This window comes from Dromaius novaehollandiae, chromosome 3 (genome assembly GCF_036370855.1).
Source record: "Dromaius novaehollandiae isolate bDroNov1 chromosome 3, bDroNov1.hap1, whole genome shotgun sequence".
Lineage (NCBI taxonomy): Eukaryota > Metazoa > Chordata > Aves > Casuariiformes > Dromaiidae > Dromaius > Dromaius novaehollandiae.
The window spans coordinates 38,166,633-38,186,919 of NC_088100.1; the positions used below are offsets into that span (position 1 = coordinate 38,166,633).

The window sequence follows — 20,287 nt, forward strand, 5'->3', positions numbered from 1 at the left end:
TTAAAGCTGAGGTGCTGATTCTTCAGAGACCATTTAAGTCAAAAGACGTAGCTTAAAAATGTCAAAGTACAATGGCACTTCTATTGGCTTCAGCAACACTATGCTGTAAAACACAGTATTTTGGTCTCATTCTACAGAAAGTTGCCAAATATTTTACATAGGGTTAATCAAGCAGGCTTCTAAAAAACAAAAACAAAACAAAAAAACAACCAAAAACTTCTAGGCCTTTTTTTAAAAATGTATCTATCAATTCCTTTTCCAAACAAAAAGTTTAAGGAAATCTATCAGTTTTCTTTCTGTTAGTCCGCTGAAATTCTTAGTTTACACGTCAAGTTCGTAGCACCTGGTGCACAATCAGTTTGAAAAGCTTTTTACTCTGAATAGACAATTAATAGCATTTGTTACCAAATAAAGAACACTGATTGCAAGTTAAATAAGTACCACAATTATTACTCCACCTGAAACTAGTAGCAACCCAATTGGGAGAGCTTGCAGAGTTGGTTTTGGTACTGGGAATGGACTGTGGAACAGACTGTGCCAATGCCGATGATCCCTCGCATGACTTCACCTCTTTGATAGGTTTAGAGGCTTTAATACCCTGACTACATGGTTTGTCCTTCATCTAAAAAAAGACAGAAACATGTTGCACAAATATTTACATTTTTTTCACTTAGAAAAAAGGATAATGTTACAAGCAACTTGAACGACATGTATACGTGAAACATTTTAAAGAATACATCAGAAACAGACAGCATCTTAGTTAATTCCCTAATGCTCAGTCTGCTTTTTTTCTTTTTTTTTTTTTTTTTTTTTCCTTCATGCTTCACCCTGAATCACCTAAGTGCAAATATGCTTCTTGGTAATTGAAAACTGACTCTGAGATGTGCATTTCCAAAGCTGTGACAATTATGCACACAGAATTCTCTATACTTTCAAGCTTATTGCTCTTTGCCAGTTATGCCTCAGTTATCCTACACAGTACTTCTATCCAACTACAATAGTCCAGGAACATTAGGGTTTTTCTTGAGTTTTTTGTCTGAAGTTTTTGCTTTATATTTTAAATGAAGAAATGGGTAAAGACTTCACAGAATTGTTATTTTGGGTTGAGATTTTATAAACAGTGCAGCACATAAAATTATGATACCACATGAATAAACCACCCTCAGATGACTTAATAGGAAATACTTATTTTTATTTATTTTATCAGACAAACAATACTTAAAGCAAGTTCTCTGTTCCCTTTTAAGGGCAATTGCTTCTCAAAAAACACTCCCAAATGCAAATCTTGCTTTTTATGGATTAGATATATATAGAAATACACACAAAATCAACTAGTGAAGAAGGAAGAATGTGAATTGCTAGGAACAAAGACAGCCAACCTCAGTCCTCTCTGGATGAAATCCTTTTGTGAAGTCAGGGGACTGCAAGTCTCTTGGGCTACTCAATCCTGCATAGCTACCTTCAGAGTCAGATGTTAAGAGTTCTGGAAGCGATTCCACAGAGTTAGTTTTATCCAATTTTACTGAGCCTAAGAAATAAGAATAGAGAGCATGACAATTGTATCATGAAAGCAGGACTAAACAATGCTAAGAAAAAAAAATATATTCTGAATATAGAACAACCAAAGATTTAACTAGTCTAGTATGCTAGACTGTAAAAACTGCAAGCAACCTATAATGTTTTAAATGTTTTTGCAGACTGAGATTATTCCCAGCTTCCTCTCTCTGCCTCACAAAATACAGGCTTAGGAAAAAACACAGAAACTGTTCTGTTGAAAATAAATGCTTCTACTGTATTTTGAATAAAAAGTGACTAATTTAATTATTTTTGATATTCTAGGAAAAAAAAAGAATGCTAATAGAAATGTTCCACTTATTAAAGACACAAAGGGAAAGTACCATTAACTTTGTTTGACACAAAACACGTTTTTACAGAATATGAACTTTGGGCACAATCTTAAGATGACAATCTTCCTTTCAAACAAAACTGAACTTGATAGATTTCACTACGCAAATTCAATTGCGGGTGTCCACCAGAAAGAAAAAAATCTTTTCAAGATTTGCTTATTAAATTATAGAAATCACATTATTTTACATATTAAACTTGATGTTCTATTTTTATACCTGAATGAAACCTCTTTCCCACTGACCTGTAGAGGCTGGACTCTGAATGATATCTGATAGATTATACCCTCCAGAGCTGTCAGATCGTTTTCGTGGCTTCTTTTTTGCTTTTGTTTTTGCTCTTTTGAAAAGGGCTTCCCTATTAAAAAAGGGGAGATTAAAGCAGTCAGGAAATAAAGTCTCAGAACTATTAGCATCAACATCAAGTTTTTCAGGCAGCAGCTGCAGTTAGACTTTTAAATAGTAATAGCTGCTCCCAATAGCTGCTTGCTCCTGCTTTGGTGCTACCACTGCTTGCACATTGGCACAACTTTGTAGTAAACAATTTGAAAAATAATCTAGGTGGAAGAGAAAAATTCTTTTCCATCTAGATCTGGTCCACTGCACAAACACTTCTGCTGAGACAGTGGTTGATACAGTGGATGATACAGCAACTGCACAGGCTGGCACTGCCACCTAGGTCAGATTAAACCAACTACACGTTGGAGCAACTGACAGAAAGCAAAATAGCAGTTGTTCCCCAATGCAAATATTGACACTACTACTACAACAGAGCAGGTACATGGTCATGTTACCAAAATGCCACTTTTTTTCTATACATACTAGGAATACTGAAATCAAACAAAAGGTGTCTTTAATTCTGGCAAAACCATTAGAGCTTCAGAAGAGCTTTACAACACAGAATTACAACTACTACAGCATCTGTATTTCAAAAAGCTTCTACTCAACATTTGTGGAGTACCTATATACAAACTTATTAATTCCTGCACCAGTACTGTACCTTAAACTGTTTTTTTAAATCCTTCTACTCCCCTATCCACAGAGTAGGTTAGGTAGCTGTTAAGATCCTCATGTAGTCTTTAAAAAGGCTGAAAGGCTTGTAGTCTAATACAAAATAGCCTCTCAGTTGCCTTGATCTACTAGCCCTTCTCTGAACCAGTTCAGTTAGCATAAACTTTTCTTGATACAAGTGGTCAGAACAGTACACAATATTCCAGGCAATTCATCTGTACAGTGACATTATTTTTTTCTATCTCTGTTCGGAACATGCTGCCAAGTCATCCTATCAAATTTTTCATAGTTGTGATAATGTCGCAGTCAAGTTCTCCAGTTAAAAAAAAAAAGTACAAAAAAAGTTAGCGTATTTATTATTTGTTTGTTACAGAACTGTTAGACAAAAGCAGCATATCAAGTTAGCCTGCCAAGACACTGCAGATTCCATCACCTCCACGTCTATAGAAAAAATTTTGAGAGGCAGAATAACGGAAGTCTATAAACCAACCAAGGCCAAATTACCAATCTACAGTTGATTTGATCGCATTTCCTAACATTTCTTAAATACAGGTAGTTTGTTTTGTTATTCTCCAGCCAGCCAGTATCCACTTTAAACTGACAGATTGAGAATTCTTGCTTCAGAACTTGCTATTTCACAGGACAATTCTGTTAAGATTCAGAAACACAGATTTTCACCTTTTTCTAAACAGATTTACAGTATATTAAACTCTCCATTTTCTTTTCTCTTGGTCTTTCCCAATTCAGTTAAGTTCAATGAACTCTGCAGTTGATCGGTACACATGCAGGTGCTCTTAAACACACAATGCCCAAGCGTTACTGTGAATATTCATTTTGCCACCTTTGCTCACATCTTTCTTATAAATTTAAAGTGCCCCACTGCAGTTCTGCAACATTTTGCAGGGGATAGAGAGCAGTCCAAAACCTCCATTCCTTCTATTTCTTCATATTTCAGTTTTGAACCCAAGGGAGTCAGGCATCATCCAAAGCGTATAGATACCGTATATAGATCACACGGTTAAAGATGAAAAAACAGGTACTCTAACAAGGAATGAAAAGATAAAACTTACTGAGAATTTTGTTCTATATTAATTTCTTCCTTTAAAAAGACAAAGTTTTCTCCATCTTCAGGGTCCAAAGAACTTATGTCAGGTCCATCTGGATATGGAGTAATTACTCTCCTGACCATAGCTGGAATCTGTAATTTTAAAAGCTGTTATTCTACTTCTGTGTTAGCAAGTATACGATCTCTTGTAGAATGACCAAAAATGACAGTCATTCATAACATTTTCTACAAATCATGTAATAAATAATTAAAAAAAATAGTTTACAAACTTAAGTTACATCTTTAAGTAAAGCAAAACTGGTATTTAAATGACAGACTTGGAATGCACATAAATTTCCACCGCCCATAACTCCTGACAAAACAATGCTTCAGGGTTACACGAACAATAATCTTTTACTACTATACAGTTAAAGAACACTGGATTGTAATTTACCTTGGTTATCCCCTTATGCACGAAATTACCTCTCAAACCATTTTTCTTATTGCTCTTAAGACCTATTAGACCACACTGTATTTTCAGTAGAGAAAGTTTCATTTGCTTTCTTCTCCTTTCTGCTAGGTAACAGATGCCCTTTTCAACAGGTTTTGTTTATGTTTTTTACCCAACAATTGCTAGTTAGAGAACATTAATACAATTAATGTATATAATTAATGTATTTAAAGGACACAATGCTACTGTGGCAGTGGCTAGTGCATAAGGAAATATGAATCCATGAAAATAATAGCAGCAGCAAACCTTAATTTGAATCAGATGTCCCACATTCAATCTATCATCAACAGACACTACGTGTATATATGCATTACTCTCCTTTTGTTCTCATTTTAAACCTAGTCAGCTTACACTCATAATGTACAACTCACCATTTTCCTGTAATAAACAGAAAGGTCCTTTACAACTTCATCACTTAAGACATCCAGAGTCCTAAAAAAGTAATACAAATTTGGCTTACCATGCTTAAAACAAACAAAACACCCTCCCCCCCCCCCCACACACACATTAATGAAAGAATTCAAACAAACATTCTCAGTGAACCTTACCTACAGGTTTTCTTACCCATTCATGGTGGTCAAAGGGAAGAAAATGAAATTAAGATATAAACTAGTTAATGCCCTCATCCTAAGGCAAAATTAAAGCCATAACCTTTCCAGCCAGCCTACCTTTACTCAAAGCCATAGTCAATACAGTTATATATACACTTAAATTATCATGAGCTGGTTATTACTTATTTTAGCACACTTCCAAGTCCTCCTGGTGTGCATTCTAATACTCCAGGTTTCTGAAATTTCCCATTATTCAGCCACAACATTCTTTGACGTTCATGACAAAAAAAATACCATAACAACCAAGCTTTACTCAATAAAATTCTGCCTGGCCTGTGTGAAAGGCTCTCTTTGCACAAAGCTACCATTACTAAGTTTTATCTGTCTCAAGCCTATCAGGTTAAAAGTAGAACAAAGCATGTTGAACAAATATGCACAAATTCCAATATTTGTGATAAAAGCAGAGCAGTGCAGTGACATAAGAATGCCAGCACTTCTATACTGTTTAGTAAACTAAGAGATCTCTAAGAACTTCTATATGTAAAAGGAAGTACAACAAAGAGGCTAGGATAAGCGCAGTGGAACATCGAGAGCCGATTTAATTTTTTTTGAAGTCTTTGCTAGAAGAGAAGATTGAGGCTTGCCCCAAGAAAATGATATATATTCTGGCAGCAACCTGAGGCCCTATCTGAAAGTATCAAGAAAAGGAAGAGCACAGGACACCTTCAATTTCCTAGAAGCCTAGCTGAACCTTTGAGGTAAGCAAGCACAAGTCATTTGTTCTGCCCTTGCTACAGGCAGTCAAAGCAAAGAGACTACCAGAAAGGAGGCCCATCCTCTTTAGAAAACGCATCAGCTATAATAAGCCTACTTAAAATAAATTCGATTAGCGCAGTAACTATCATGTTAAAAACAAACAAAACAAAACCAGAAAACCCACAAAAACACAACAGTTTTATACATCTTCAAAAATAAATTTAAAAACTCTGAACAAACTCAGGCCTAATAACAAATGCCAGAGAATTCAAGAGAAGTTTTCCCCCTTAATCCAGGCTCTTCATGCCATATTGCAACAGTCTTCTTGTACTATAGCACTGGTAAAATATGTCCAGATATGTAACTAGTTAATCATTCCCTGTTTCACATAAATGAGCTTCCTTTTAAGCTAGCAGTATTCAGTTGCATTTCACCACTTACGTGCCCTTATTGGTTTTGCAACCATTTTGGCTTTTTGCTGAATATGGATCTAACAGCTTGTATACAAAACACATCTGCATCCCTCCTTACCTTGCTTCAAGCAAAGCAGCCATATTGAGTCCTATGAACTGCAAGCAGGACAGTTTTAACTGTTCAGCATTATACATTGCAGAGAACTCCAGGAGCTCGGCAGCATTCTTCAGCGTAACTGCAAAGAGGAAACACAACTAAACTGGATAAACATACTGTAATCTCATTTAACAGTTTTTAAAACTTACTACACAGTACAAGCAAGTTATTAAAACTTATCAAGAAAAGATACTCATTTCTATCCCTGGAGAAAATGCTAACTCTCAAATAGACATAACCTACAGCAAGCTCCACACAAAACTTGGCAACTTGAATGCAATGGCTGCTTCACAGAAATAGAAAGATGCTACCTGCAAATATATCAGTTTCAATATACTGCAACTGAGGGGGAGGGAGGGGAGAAGAGTGAGAAGAGAGAGAGAAAAACCACTAAGAAAAACCGAGCAAAAACTGTATGCTGAGTTTGTGTATGAAGCTGAGCTACAAACTTAGTATTGTCTAGAACCAGAAGCTCTTCCTAGACACACAAAAACAGCAGTGTCAAACAAACAGAAGAACTAGGAAGATTAAAATGAATTCTGAGTTCCTATTTCTGTGCTTGTATTTATCATGTTAAAAAAAAAAAAAGGAGTTTGAATTTAATGAAAAAGGACAGAAATTGGCAAATATAAAAGTTTGGTTTGTCTTCACCACACACATCCCCAGAGGGCGAGATGGAAGAAAAGGAAGTATCAGGAAAAGAAGATTATGCTAACCTAGAACATCACCCAGACTAAATGGGCAATTGATTTAAGCTGCACAATGCACAGCTAAAGGTGACCAGAGGAAAGGAATATAAGCAAGTAATTCTCTAGTGAAATATTGGGGGGGGGGGGGGGGGGGGAATGTGGCAGGTGGGGTGGGGCATTAACAATTTATAACATAAGTGTAGTTTAAACCCTAAACCTTTATAATAGAAATGGGAGAACTCACGTTTTTCTGCAATGGCCACTTCACAGATTTCTTTGAGTCTGGATATAAGAAGTTGGTCCGCCACCACAAGAACATTACATATAAATTCCACATTTTGAGAATCTGGAAAACAAAGCGTCACATAAACACTGTGTGCAAATCATAATGGAGCGAACTGGAGGAAGACTTTTAGGCAACTACAACACATCCAGCTTTCAGTGAGATTTAGCAGAAGACAAATGTACCGGCTCTGCAAATTTTGATAGAATTTCCTAAGAACAAGCAATAGTCTAGAAGAGGGCAAAAGGCAGTCTTTTGAGGCAAGAGAAGGGGGCAAAAGGAATACTGAAGAGTCTGTCAAGCTAAAGAAAGGGTATGACAAGGCCTGGGGTAAATAGCCATTACCTCAATATTTAAAGCAAAAGAATTTGGATCTTCTACTTAAAACAAAGCAAGCATACTGAGTTTCTATTTTAAAAAATGCGAAACTTGCAGGACCTATAGTTGTTGAAAATATATTACCGGTACCTTTTACTGCAACAGCTTCATCTGTATACAGGTAATCTACAATTATCTGTAGTATGTCCGAATGGATTGGCATTTCCAGAGCTGAACAACAGGAAGCCTAAAAGGCAAAAGGATTTTAAAAAAGGATAAAAGAAGCTAACTGCTTTAAAGAAAATGCAAAATTGAGACAGCGATTATATTTAGTCAGTCACTCAGAATGAGGGTCACATTTTCAAAGTTAAACAATATTTAAGTATGTGCACAAAATCTGTTCAAGTTCCTCGATTAAGAATCACTTGCAGCAGAACAGTTAAAATCTTGCAAAACTGAATAACTGATTCAATATCCATGAAACAGTTTAGAGTGTTTCATAAGTTTGAGAGTCTTCTCTGACAATCTTCCTTAATTGTGTTACTTAACCCACAGCTGTTTTAAAGCAGAGCTACATAAAACCGCTAAGTACTAAATTCCATTCCTTTCAAGGTAAAAGATCTAATGAAATCAACAGGTTTCCAGGCAGGAACAAACTGAAAGATCAATTTAGCCAGTACTGTTAATCCCTCAGTAAATAAGGTTCTTTGAATCTCTCCATTTGAAGAGCTATCTTAACCATTAAGGCAAAGCTTTTATATGACGCAACTTTAGCCATTAAACTGTGTATTTAACATTATACAAATTCATGCAACTTCGCTACTTAACAGCTTCCATTTTTTTCAGATGGTGTTGAAGCAAAGCTTGATACTAAAATATTTCTTTTGCTTTAGGAGATGTGACCGACACCAACGTATTTCCCGTATCATATTTAAAAACTCTTACAGGCATTAAGATTCCTTTTTTGATACAAGGTCTAGAGCATGTGATTCACAAAATACATTTACTTACAAATTCAGTATGATTTAGTTTTACTTATGAAATAACAGATTTAACTTACAAACTTCACACAGCTAATACAGAACTCACTGATAAAATGGACATTTGACCTTTTTTTCCCCCCTCCTCTTCTTCCATCTGGCATCTCAAAATGTTTTCAGAAATGTTTCCTCAGGGACAACTGAGGAAGAGGCAGCAAAAAAACTTAGAGGATAGGTAAAGTTTTATTACTCGGCAAAAAGAACTGCCAATATTTTGCCTGGCTTTTAGATTTACATATTGCCAAATGCTAAGGAAAGTTGATGGAACTCCTGCATGTTGCTTCAGCCTTCAGTCGCTTATCCATTTGCACCTTTCCTTTTTTCATTAAGCATTAGCAATGGTATTCGGATACTTAAAACAAGAGGCATCTGTGGCATTATGATGCCCAGTGGCAACCAGGACATCGATACACAGCTAGCAAACAGGAACCTGGGCAAATAAAAGATCTGCACCTTTTGAAGAAGCAGCTGGAGAGTAAGTGGAATAGCCTAGACTATCCTTGATATCCTCTATTTCTTCAGCAACAGAACTCAAATACAGATTCTACACACTAACTCTTTATTCTGCTGCACCTTTCACTCAGAACTTATGAAAAGCTATTCTAGTCTGCATGAACACTATTTACGTTGTAAGATCTTTCACAGAAGGGACATGAAAATTAATCCAAAGGTATCAGCCTCCTATAAGAACAGGCCAGTAGCTTTTTATAAACCCATGAACTAGCTCAATATAAACCTCTAAAATAAAGTAACAACTTGATCTCCTTTGATATACATTATTATATTTTTCATATAATACAGAATCTCAATAGTTCAGATAAATCAAAGATGATTTGTTTTCCTTGAAAACAAGAAATCTAATCTCTTCCTTTCCCCCTCATTTAGGATAAGCTGTTCTGGAATAACACTTTCACTTATTTGATACATTAAAACTTAACACTACACATGTTTATCAGCAAGCTTACCTCAATCCATGAGCTGCTTAGCATGCTGTGAAAATAATCTGAAAAGAAAGTAGTTTCAGTATGAAATGCAATAAAGTTTCAGTTACAGAAAAAAATATATATACATATACATAAAAATATAAATAAATAAAAATAATATGAATATTAAAAATATACATATATATATATATGTATATACACATACCAAGTCTTGCACAAAGTACACATTTATGACACGGGAATTCCTTTCCATCTAAAGATTTCAGGGTCACATCGCAGAGGTATGAACTAGAAGACATTTAATGGGATCAGAACTATGACTATTCAAGAAGAACTATAAATTATAAACTCTACAATAACTGCTTGCTTACTTTAGCAAGTTGAGACTTATCTTTTCAAATAAAATACACTCAATTTTAATAATGTCAACTGAAGTGAATCTAACAGAACAGGCACGACAGTTTCAGGAGATGGATTTTTTTTTATCCAAAGCAAAGCTACTCAAAAGGTACAGTCATTCCATTTTAAGTATTTCCTTCAAAACACTGTCAGTTACTCTTTCAAAATACTCTGACCAAAAATAGCCACAATCAATTTATTCAGTCAACTTCAAGTGCTCTGTGTTAAGTCTGTTACTTCTATTGAATCAAGAGCTACCATAAGATTTGGCATTGCATTTTAAAAGTAATCCGAATTCTGTGAGAAAATTAGTTTTACATAACACAGCTTTTATTACATATGTAGACTATTCAAGCTTTAGCACCATCTTATAAATAATCTCATCAGAGCAACAGAATTAAAGAACAAGCAGCTCGATAAAAGCATAGTGAATTTTTCCTGTTGAAGGATATTTCAGAGACTTTCCTCATTAGAAAAATATTACACATTTGCTTATTTCTAATCCACATAGTTCTACTGTCATTGCAAGTCTACCTGCAAGTAAGTCAGACTACTTTTGGCTGGACTACACAATTTCTCCTGCCATTACTATTCTACAACACAATTAATCCACAAAACTTGTTAATGTACTAGAGAAAGAAGCAAAAATATACCACATATAACCTATCCTAGATTACTAATTCATATTTCAGTATAAACAGCTACAGAGAACTTCCAGTCAGCTACTGTGAAAGAAATGTATGTATACTAGAAGTTAAAATATGGCTGAACAAGCTCAGCCTATACTTAACAGATAAAGAGATGACAGAAGAGAAACACGACAGGGAGAAAGCAACTCAATTGTAAAAATTTACCATTTCTTCTGATTCAACTTTAGTTTGTTCCCATTTTTCTTGTGGACAGCGTTTATCTTTCCATTTTCTAACCTGACTCCATCCAATCTGCAAATCATCAACAACAGTAATAAATAATATAATTAATATACAGTTCCAAACATTAAAACAAACAAACAAACCAACCCACAGATTCAAGAAGTAACAGCCCTTCAGCAGGCTCATATTGTAAATATGAAAAAGAATCAAAACTACGTATCACAGAAAACTAGAAAGGACCAGTCATTTCTTGAAAGTTCTCACTTCAGATGTAAAATATATCTGACATTACTTCTACACCTTAGCTATCTTATTTCTCTTAAATGACAGCTATACTACCATAGTTAAGGCTTAAGCCCATCATCACAGGGTCAAAAAATATCTCAGTAAAGGGAATGGTGCAGAAGAAATGTGTATTTCAACACAACTAGCACATCCTAACTCATGAAGGAAGCTTGTGAACTGGGCTGGTAAAGACCCAGGGCTGTTGGTGGTAGATTAGGAAACTGTATATTTTCAAAGGGAAAGTGCTTTACCACGAAAATTTTATTTGGGCACCCAGTTTTAATAGCAGCTTCACATCTTTGTTTATTTAGCTAGCATATGCCAAAAATACAGTGATGAGAACTGCCCTGAAAGAGCTCATTCCCTCCTCTGAAAGGGGACAAATGCGGGGGGGGGGGGGGAGGATAATATAGTTCAGAGATATTTGATTTCATTTCCATTAGTTTCCTCATATAACATTAAAAGAACATCAGTTGAACAGATATTTAACTTCACTTTGTATTGTTTTATGCTAAATATGTTCATTATCTACAAAAAAAATTAGAAGACTACAGGCCACAACATAAGAATCCATCACTCAAACACTCAGTGAGATGAGCTGTCTCTAGCAAACCAGCTATCAATGTTCTCTGACAGTCAATCTGGAAAGTCAGATCATCTGCATTAGATGTCAAGCCTCAGAGAGCTCACACCCCAGAGATGTACAGGCTAGATGTTCTAAATAACATTCAAGAGGTACAGAATAAAGGGCAAACAGCACATTGCCATGACATAGAAGCCAGTTGGAAAATGTTGCCTTAAATACAGAATCATGCTAGGGAATTCTACTTCTGACATTATTTGAAAAGGTCATACATGTTTTCTCTTCGGAAGAAACATCAGAACAAGCTGATCCTGCACTGAAGAGGTAACATTGTGTGTGCTTTTAAACTTTTACACTTACAACCAAAAGGCAGACTTATTGACCATAACTAGCCTTCTAATTTAATGCCAACTGAAGTTATATCAGCTTAAGTAAACCACACCATCAAGATTTTGCCAGAATATAAATTTCCCTTAACGTACCTTCCACTTAAATTGCCGAGTCCAAATTTCTTTGCAACGCTTTGCAACATTTTTATGAGGTTAGCTTCTTCACCAGCAACTTTGCCTTTTTTAGATTTGCTCTTTTGTTTTTCATTTATAACCTGCACTTGATTATTTCTGTAAATCTCAAATGCAGACTTTCTATTAACATCTTCATCAAAACTCATTTTGTTCAGGTTAGAAATTAATGTATCTTGATATTCTTCTGATTTTTCTTTATGCATGATTTTTGGTTTGTAACCATGAGTCAAAAGATCACAAGTGTCAGTGTATATGAACTGCAGAAGGTATGCAAACAGATCTGGATGAACCTTCTCTATTACATAAAGATCACATCCAACAGCATCTTCATCTTTACGGTAAACATCCGGAGCATCTAACTGATTGTCACTGGAAACAAACAGCTTCTTGAAGAAGTCAGAGCGCACAGCCAAGATGTATTTGTGCACAGGGTAAGTTCTTGTGCCAATCTGAAAAGTCACATCATGGATGCTGTCCATTTCATCCGTTTCATCTAACAGTTTGCCAAAATCCTCTCCAAAACTTGACAATGACACACTTGGAATTTCATAGAGACTAGAACAAAATTAAAACCATCAAGAAATCCACTATTTACAAGCTACATAAAGTTTTACATTTTTCAGCATCTCTACTGAAGAGGGGGAGATAGTTTTGCTTTGAGTTTTTCTTACTTTGCTGGACTATTCAAAATTTCATGTCCTAGTTTCTACGTACTTACTAATAATATGCTATTTAGGCAATTAAAAACACATATGTAAGATCACAATATTAAATATAGCATTTTCTCTTTATAATGAAGCCAGTAAAGATGTATTATCAGAACTACCTTATCTTCATGTCATTTTTCAAACAAGGAAAAACAGAAGTGTTTACTGTATTTCATATAATAATCCAAAGCAATAAAACACAGCTAATATTTAGTCACGTATCAGACACAGTGGAAACTAATATGAGTGTGCAAGGAACATCATTCAGTATTCTGTTTATTTATTTATGCTTTAAACTTTTTTTTTTCCCCCAAAGATCCATCTTTCACTTTCATTTAAGAACTGATTAACGGCGATCACTGATGGGATGATTTTCTACAGTATTTAACAGAACTCCGTATGATAAGAAATATATTGCACATACCTGCTTTAAACACTTTAGATAAAATATCAACACTATCAATTGTAATTACCCAAAGACAACAACTTTTTTATTTGTATAATTTCAACATAGTTGTCTATTAATAAGTGCTATTCTCAGCCTAACAGTATGGATAATCACACTTATTGTGATTTCCGCATGAGCCAGAAAGTTGTTTTCTGAGAAGCAGAATGATTTAATTATAGTCACAAAAAAAGGGAGGAGGGGGGTAAAATACAATTACTCACATTTCTGATCAATACTTTAGAGGGAAAAAAAAGCATGAAAATTACAGCTGTTAATATTTTAAACATACCTTGTTTTAGGATCTGACTGTAAAACAGCAAAATTGCATCCATTAGGATCTGTGGCAATATTAACAGCTCGGTGGACAAAAGCAAGCTTCTGAAGTCGAATTCTTTCATACACACTATTTGTATCATATTGACAAGACATTTCACATGAAGAATTCTGAAGGCTTGACACAAGTTCTGCTGGAAAAGATTTTTTTAAAAAAAAAGCAAACACAGGAAGGTCAAGCTACTTAAAATGCAACTAATAAAATGAAAAGGCAAAATTTATGACTTCTAAGTCCATCAATTGGGTCACTGAATAAGGCTGGATCAATCAGAAGATTTTGGCTCACTTAACTGAAATGCAGGAATACATGTTTTAAGGATAAGACCTTCATGACACAAGATAGTTTTCATCAAAAAGATTCTTGTGGGAGTGTTTTGCTGCCTTTTCATATGGAATGAAATCACTCCATCTAACATTTAATGCAACCTCTTCTGGAATAAAGGAAACTGTTTACCAATATACAGCAGTGCAAGATTGTTTTCTTTTGTAGTCCTATCAGCTAGATCAGGCGTAATACAATCACTGACTGAAGACCGAGCAAGTCTTTAGACTTCGCGTTATATCTGTTTGAATCATCTCAAAACCAACAAGATATCATTGAAAAAACATGCTATTATCTGAATACTGGAATATTATCTTTGAAGAACTGGATCATAGAATACAAAGCCCACTCATTCATCACACACGTTTAAAATCATCAAAAAAAGAAGTTCTCATTCATTACAAATTAGTCATTCATTACAAATTAGACTTGTCAACAGATCTGGATTCTGAAGTTACCCTGAAGATACTAAAACTACAAAGAGAACATCAATAATCAAAAAGAACAGAGTGCCTGTAGACACATACCACCACCACCAAGACAACGACAGGTGAAAGAAGATGTATTTGACGCTTCTGTAGTGAGAGAAGTACTATATGACATGGAGAATTAAAAAAAGTAGTGACAGAGCAAAATTAATATGTAACTCTATTCTGAGAAAGACAGGAAAGATTTTGCTGTGAAAGAGTGCAAAAATAGAGTTATAAAACTGAAGACGGAAGCTAGACACTGAGTGAAATAGAAATGTAATATAAAGCCATGAAGTTCAAATAAAAACTAAAACTTACTATTACAAAAAGAAAACAGCAGTGATCAACACTACCAACCATCAGGCATGAAGAAAAGAATGCTCCACATAATAGTATCAGATCAAGCAGCAAAAAACAAAAGAGACTGTTAAGATTCAATTACACTTTTATACTGATTTGAAGTACTTAAAAACAATTAGAAAGTCATAACTAACCTTTCTTTTCAGAGTTTTTTTTTCCTTCTTCTAGCCATCTCCCTGTAAAGGCTTCACCATCCTGCGTGACGAACATGATTTCATTCTTGTTTAAAGCAACATCAGACATGAAGACTTGCCGGCCATATACCCAACGACACTGCTTCATAGGATTGTTAGATGACTTCCAACAAAACACCTATAATACCAATATTGTTTCTTCAGAGAAGGGGGAAATCCTCATATAAAAACAGTTACATGTTATACACTACAAAACTTCCTAAAAAGCAAGGAACATGCCATCTCAAAGTTGCATTTAAAAGGAGCAACTGCACATTCTTCAAAAGTTTATCCTGAAGCGTTGTGAGCATCTGTCACAAGGATCTTGATGTCATAACACCATTTCCCTGCATCTCTTGCAAGATCTATTTGCCCATGATTGCATTTAAAAAATTTCTCTGAATATTAAATCATCTTCACAACAATCATCTATATGACAGTTTTTACTGATGTTTCAACAATAGTAAGAGGTGGGAGAAGGGAGTCAAGGAACAGGTTCTTAATTTACAGATCTGTCTACCTGGTTTTCTTATAAGCCAGATAACATTCAAAGCTAGCACACCAAGAATTTAAACCATTTCTTGTTAATTGTTTGACAAAATCTCAGGTTTCTCTGTAACTTCAGAGGGCTCCATTTTTTATATGGAGATCCTGACCAAAAATAAACCTAGAAACATTCAGTCTGAGAAAGAGAAGTCTGAAGAACTGCATGCACACCAGGATCCCAGCCAGGTGCACTGTGGATATCAGAAAGAAGTGGGCATGCAGCCACAGACCCAAGGTAAAGTCTGGATGCTGCATCAGTGGTGCTGAAGTTGGGCTTTATTCCCCTCCCACTGAAGCAGCTGTTACAGGTCTGACAATACCTACATAAGGAGGTAGGAAAGGAATCAGAGTAACTTGTTTCCTTTCCCCTTTCTTGAGCCTTAAAGGGAAGACAATCAAACCAGACAAGGAAGTGTTGATTCAGGAAATAAGAGCATTAAGACGCCATCCCTCTCCTTCTTCAGTAATTTATAGTGCCTAAAGCACTAAAGATCCCAGCATCTACCAGCATTCAGCATGCAAAGATAAATGATACAGGTTGACATAGCTCTACCAATGCAGGAAGACCAAGTGTCTTACTGCGAAATCAGTATCCCAAAGATGTCAAAGGCACACTGCCAATACCACAGATACTAGAAGCTAAATCTCACATGAGCAAATACTGAGCTGCAAGTTTATGAACTCTTTCCGAGACAACTAATAACCTAATATTAAACTGGCAACAGTACACATTAAGTGACAGTTGTTGTGAAGTGACGCAGCATCATTCAATCACCGTTAATGCAAACATACCTATTTTTCTGAGACAGACTGTTTTGGTTTTGAAAACCAAGGAAAGAAAGGGAAACACCCACACTGCCCTCTACTTTGATACAGAAGCACGACTTAAGCAGGCAGCATTTCAGTAACAAAACCTTTCTGTAAGCACCACTAGATGGCACTGAAAGTTCAGCTCTCGCAGTTGGGGATCTACAACAGCCTGGCGTTTTGAAGTGGTTTATAAATTGTTACTCTAAGAACAAGGGAAGTAACAGTAAAATCCTCCAGAGTGCTCCAGTTCCAATAAAACACACTGTCTGCATTAACTATAAATACTAAGCTATTCACCAGGTTCAGCTGCAACTTTTCAGCAATACAACATGCTTATCTCCAAAATAGACGCTATTCTGTGAATAAGCTAAACATTAAGTCCAGACACAATTTGTGGTGGGTCTGAAAGATGATGGGACAGGCAGTGAGGTAGGGGAGAAGAAAAATGAGAGAGAGAAAGGAGGAGAGAGGAAAAAAAGAAAAAAAAAGACCACAGACATTGTGTAAGCCATACAGACATGTACGTTAAGAGTAAAGGACTCTGCACCTCCACTAAAAAGCCATGAGGGGCTCACTGCTTAAAAAACAAACAAAACAAACTAAAAAACCCACCACACACACTACTGTACATTACTTTGGTGGTCCTCCCATAGTGAATATTTCTTTGTGGGGGGCAGAATGACACACCTATCTTCACAGCTCTACACAAATGGACTGGGTATTTGCTATGCAAGATTTTATGCCGTCAACTTATGTTCAAAGCAAAATAATAAAATACAGTTACTTGGTTATTTCAGCATGTATTTTCCCCTTCTCCCCAAGGTAAGTTTCATTTAGATTTCTTAATCAAAACAAAGGCTTGCCAGGAGAGCCCAAGTGGTTTCAAGTTCATCCATATCAGTATGCAGCTTGCTACAGAATTATGATTTTAGGGACACAACTTACTCTTCCAGCTTCATCCAGTGCTAAAATGCAAATCTTCTGACCCCCGTTTTCCTTAAGATTCTGGGTATCTACCTTGTATTCCAAATATCCCCCATTAACAAGAACTTTTTTAAGGTTCAGCTGTCTGAAAGAACACAAAAAGTAATTAGTACTTCTTCATCATATATTGATGTTGCTTCTATGACAAAGGTACCTTTCTCATTTACAGAGGCAGCAAAAAATATAGCTGAGGTAGTGACACTGAAAAATTATTTTTTCCACCAACTGGTATAATTAACATGACTGCTAGTTTTTCTGGTTTTGCACTGAATGAATCGCATTATATGTGCAAGTTCCTCACAAAATCCAACTGTGAAAAACACTATATCATAAACCGATCTTCAGCATTACAAAAATTATGCTTCTGTAAGTTTCAGTATACGTTTTAACAGCCTGTATTAAAGTACCATCTTACACCGCTAAGCTGTCCTCGTATCTTAGTATGCCAATGTCTTCTAGATTTGGGGGCTTTTTAGATGATCAAAACCATGGAAGTTACTTATTTTCAGTTTCTTAGTATAACAACGCAGAAAATAGTCGTACTGACATTCTCCAAGTGCCAGTACCTTCAGTCAATCACGTAGAAAACAAAGCCTAAAACAATCATTAAGCTAGCACTTGTTAACAAATACTGTTAGAATTTGAACTGAAGCTGAAAAGACAGCTGGAGTTGGAGAAACATCTAATTACCTTTTCTAATCTCTTAGTGCAAACCAAGTAAGAGAGAACGAGATCAAGTAATTCCATAAACTTATGAGGCATGGGACCCAATTTCTTCAACAGGATTTACATTCAGTTTTTAGCATATGGACCAGATGACCTTCCAAACTAAGTTATTCTATATAACATACTATACTTACATATGCATTATGAAATACAGACCAACTTACTGATCCAGAATTGTAACAGCATAACTAAATAGAAAAGTAAAACTTCAGTGCCTTTAGGAAGATTCATTTATATGAATCACAAATAAACTAACCAACTAACCAACAAATAAAGATACCATTGTGAGTATTTCCCCTTACTATTGTTTTTTTGTAAACGTCTTTGGCAAATTTGAGTGACACTTTAGCCTTGACATCCCTCCTGAGAGCGAGAGAGCGCGAGTGAGCAAGCACGTGTGAGTGTACACAAGAGAGGACGCTGCAGCCCACATGAAAAATGAACACAAATACAGAAGAAAAGTGGGGGGTTCACTTTATCATCTCCACTTTGAACACAAAATCTTTATGATAGCTTGCAAGAATAAGACTCCAGTGAAATTCTTACTTATCATACTTCACCACAGATTAGAAGAGTAACACATACTTTGAAGCCATCTTTTTGCACTGATAGTCTGCAAGTAAATAAATATCTCCTCTTTCAGTAACACATACTGTAGCACCATCGCTTGCAGAGACCAAGGACACCGAGATATCTCTATGGTGTAGAGCAGAAACTTGGCGAGGTGCAGTTACACATTTTTCTCCATTAGGGTCCAGCAGATAACCTAGAAAATACAACCCAGCCCCAAAACATTATTTGACATTCCACGCTGTTTCATTTGAAGTATACTTTGGTACACTACATTGAAGAACACTTATATTCTAAAAGATTTTATAGGTAGTTAGACAATTTATCTTCAAAAATAATTAGACAAATAGTCTAGTTTACCACAAACTGAAATAACAGAAACCTTAAAAATCTGATAAACACACACAAAAAAAGTAAGTCACACTCTACCGGGCAAGCTATTTAATGTGGTTAGACTCTACAGCCATACCATCCTTCCGTTTAGAGCGATTCCAAAGAAAGAGTATTTTGCAAGATATTTATTTCAGCACATTACGGTTCAAGACACTAAACTTCATATCCCACAAGCCTGAACTACATATTATTCCAGCCACTGGAAGATACCAAACAAGCTTGACCTACAAGTTACTGTAAGTGCAGTTAAGCATGAAGGCAGGGAGTTACAGAAACAGACAACGCTGGTGTTGTAATGCAAGGCCTCCGAAAACAAAATCAATCAGGCCATTAATGCTCTGCTGCATCAAGAATCCTAATACAAAGAATCTTTAAAAGTGTACACAACATAACCATGCTCTCTGTGCACTTAGTCTGCACCAGAGTTGATCAAGGTATAGAAATCCAGAAATGAGTAGCAGAACTGGCTCTGGAGCCGGAAGAAGCCCTGTCATGATAGCACAGTGCTACACCCAAACCTCTTAGAAAGGCAAGGTTTATTAGCATAGGTCCATCACAGTGCCAGGCTGACCGAACTATACCGCTTGTGATTCAAGTTACTATCTCCATACGGTACTACACTGAACCATGTGGGTGCCAGAACAATCTCAACACAAGCAACCACAAAGAAAGTTATATGGTGGGTGCATATATTAAGAAAATCCTCAAAATAATATGCATTAGTAAGATACTTCTCTAACAAGTTTTACCACATACCTTTGCAATCTTACATAGGCCAGAACCTAATGTCAGGAAAGACTGGCCAACCAGAAATAGCTAACAGTTGTCTGCACAGATAAAGAACTGCAGAAATGCACATCCAAACCAATGTTGCAATATTCTGTTTTATTAAAAAAGCCAAAAGCAATTAAGATATCCCATTCATACAATTAAGATATTTTATTAGGTTCTTTCTTGAGTTCCAGAGTAATCCTGAATTAAGTGACAACTCTGGTAAAGGCACTGGGGGGGGGGGGGGGAGGGGCCGCAGTGGAAATACACTGTACATGCACAAGCATTTCACTTCAAAAAGTTAGCATGGAGAAGTTATCAGTAGTATGTTTACAGCACACGGGGAAAGAAGGACATATGCAGGAGAGCAGAATGCTACTTTATGATTA

At 35.9% G+C, this 20,287-nt stretch overlaps 1 protein-coding gene across 7 annotated transcripts in view; it reads right to left on the minus strand.

The window, feature by feature from the left end:
• IBTK (inhibitor of Bruton tyrosine kinase) overlaps positions 1–20,287 on the minus strand; it is a 58,983-nt gene that overhangs the window by 22,789 nt on the left and 15,907 nt on the right. For 6 of the 7 annotated variants that reach the window (XR_010388258.1, XR_003262273.2, XM_026121058.2 and 3 more), the window contains exons 8-23: positions 18,750–18,930; positions 17,400–17,523; positions 15,060–15,237; positions 13,730–13,907; positions 12,244–12,840; positions 10,876–10,962; positions 9,828–9,910; positions 9,644–9,681; positions 7,789–7,885; positions 7,282–7,383; positions 6,310–6,427; positions 4,843–4,903; positions 3,986–4,113; positions 2,150–2,262; positions 1,380–1,528; positions 459–622 (exon numbers count right to left, since the gene is read on the minus strand). Coding sequence is in view for 5 of the 7 variants with exons in the window: in XM_026121058.2 (XP_025976843.2) it covers positions 459–622; positions 1,380–1,528; positions 2,150–2,262; positions 3,986–4,113; positions 4,843–4,903; positions 6,310–6,427; positions 7,282–7,383; positions 7,789–7,885; positions 9,644–9,681; positions 9,828–9,910; positions 10,876–10,962; positions 12,244–12,840; positions 13,730–13,907; positions 15,060–15,237; positions 17,400–17,523; positions 18,750–18,930 (2,398 nt within the window). In the remaining 2 variants the exon portion in view is untranslated. The remainder of the gene's footprint in view (positions 1–458; positions 623–1,379; positions 1,529–2,149; positions 2,263–3,985; positions 4,114–4,842; positions 4,904–6,309; positions 6,428–7,281; positions 7,384–7,788; positions 7,886–9,643; positions 9,682–9,827; positions 9,911–10,875; positions 10,963–12,243; positions 12,841–13,729; positions 13,908–15,059; positions 15,238–17,399; positions 17,524–18,749; positions 18,931–20,287) is intronic. The other variant, XM_026121055.2, reaches the window with a different exon arrangement.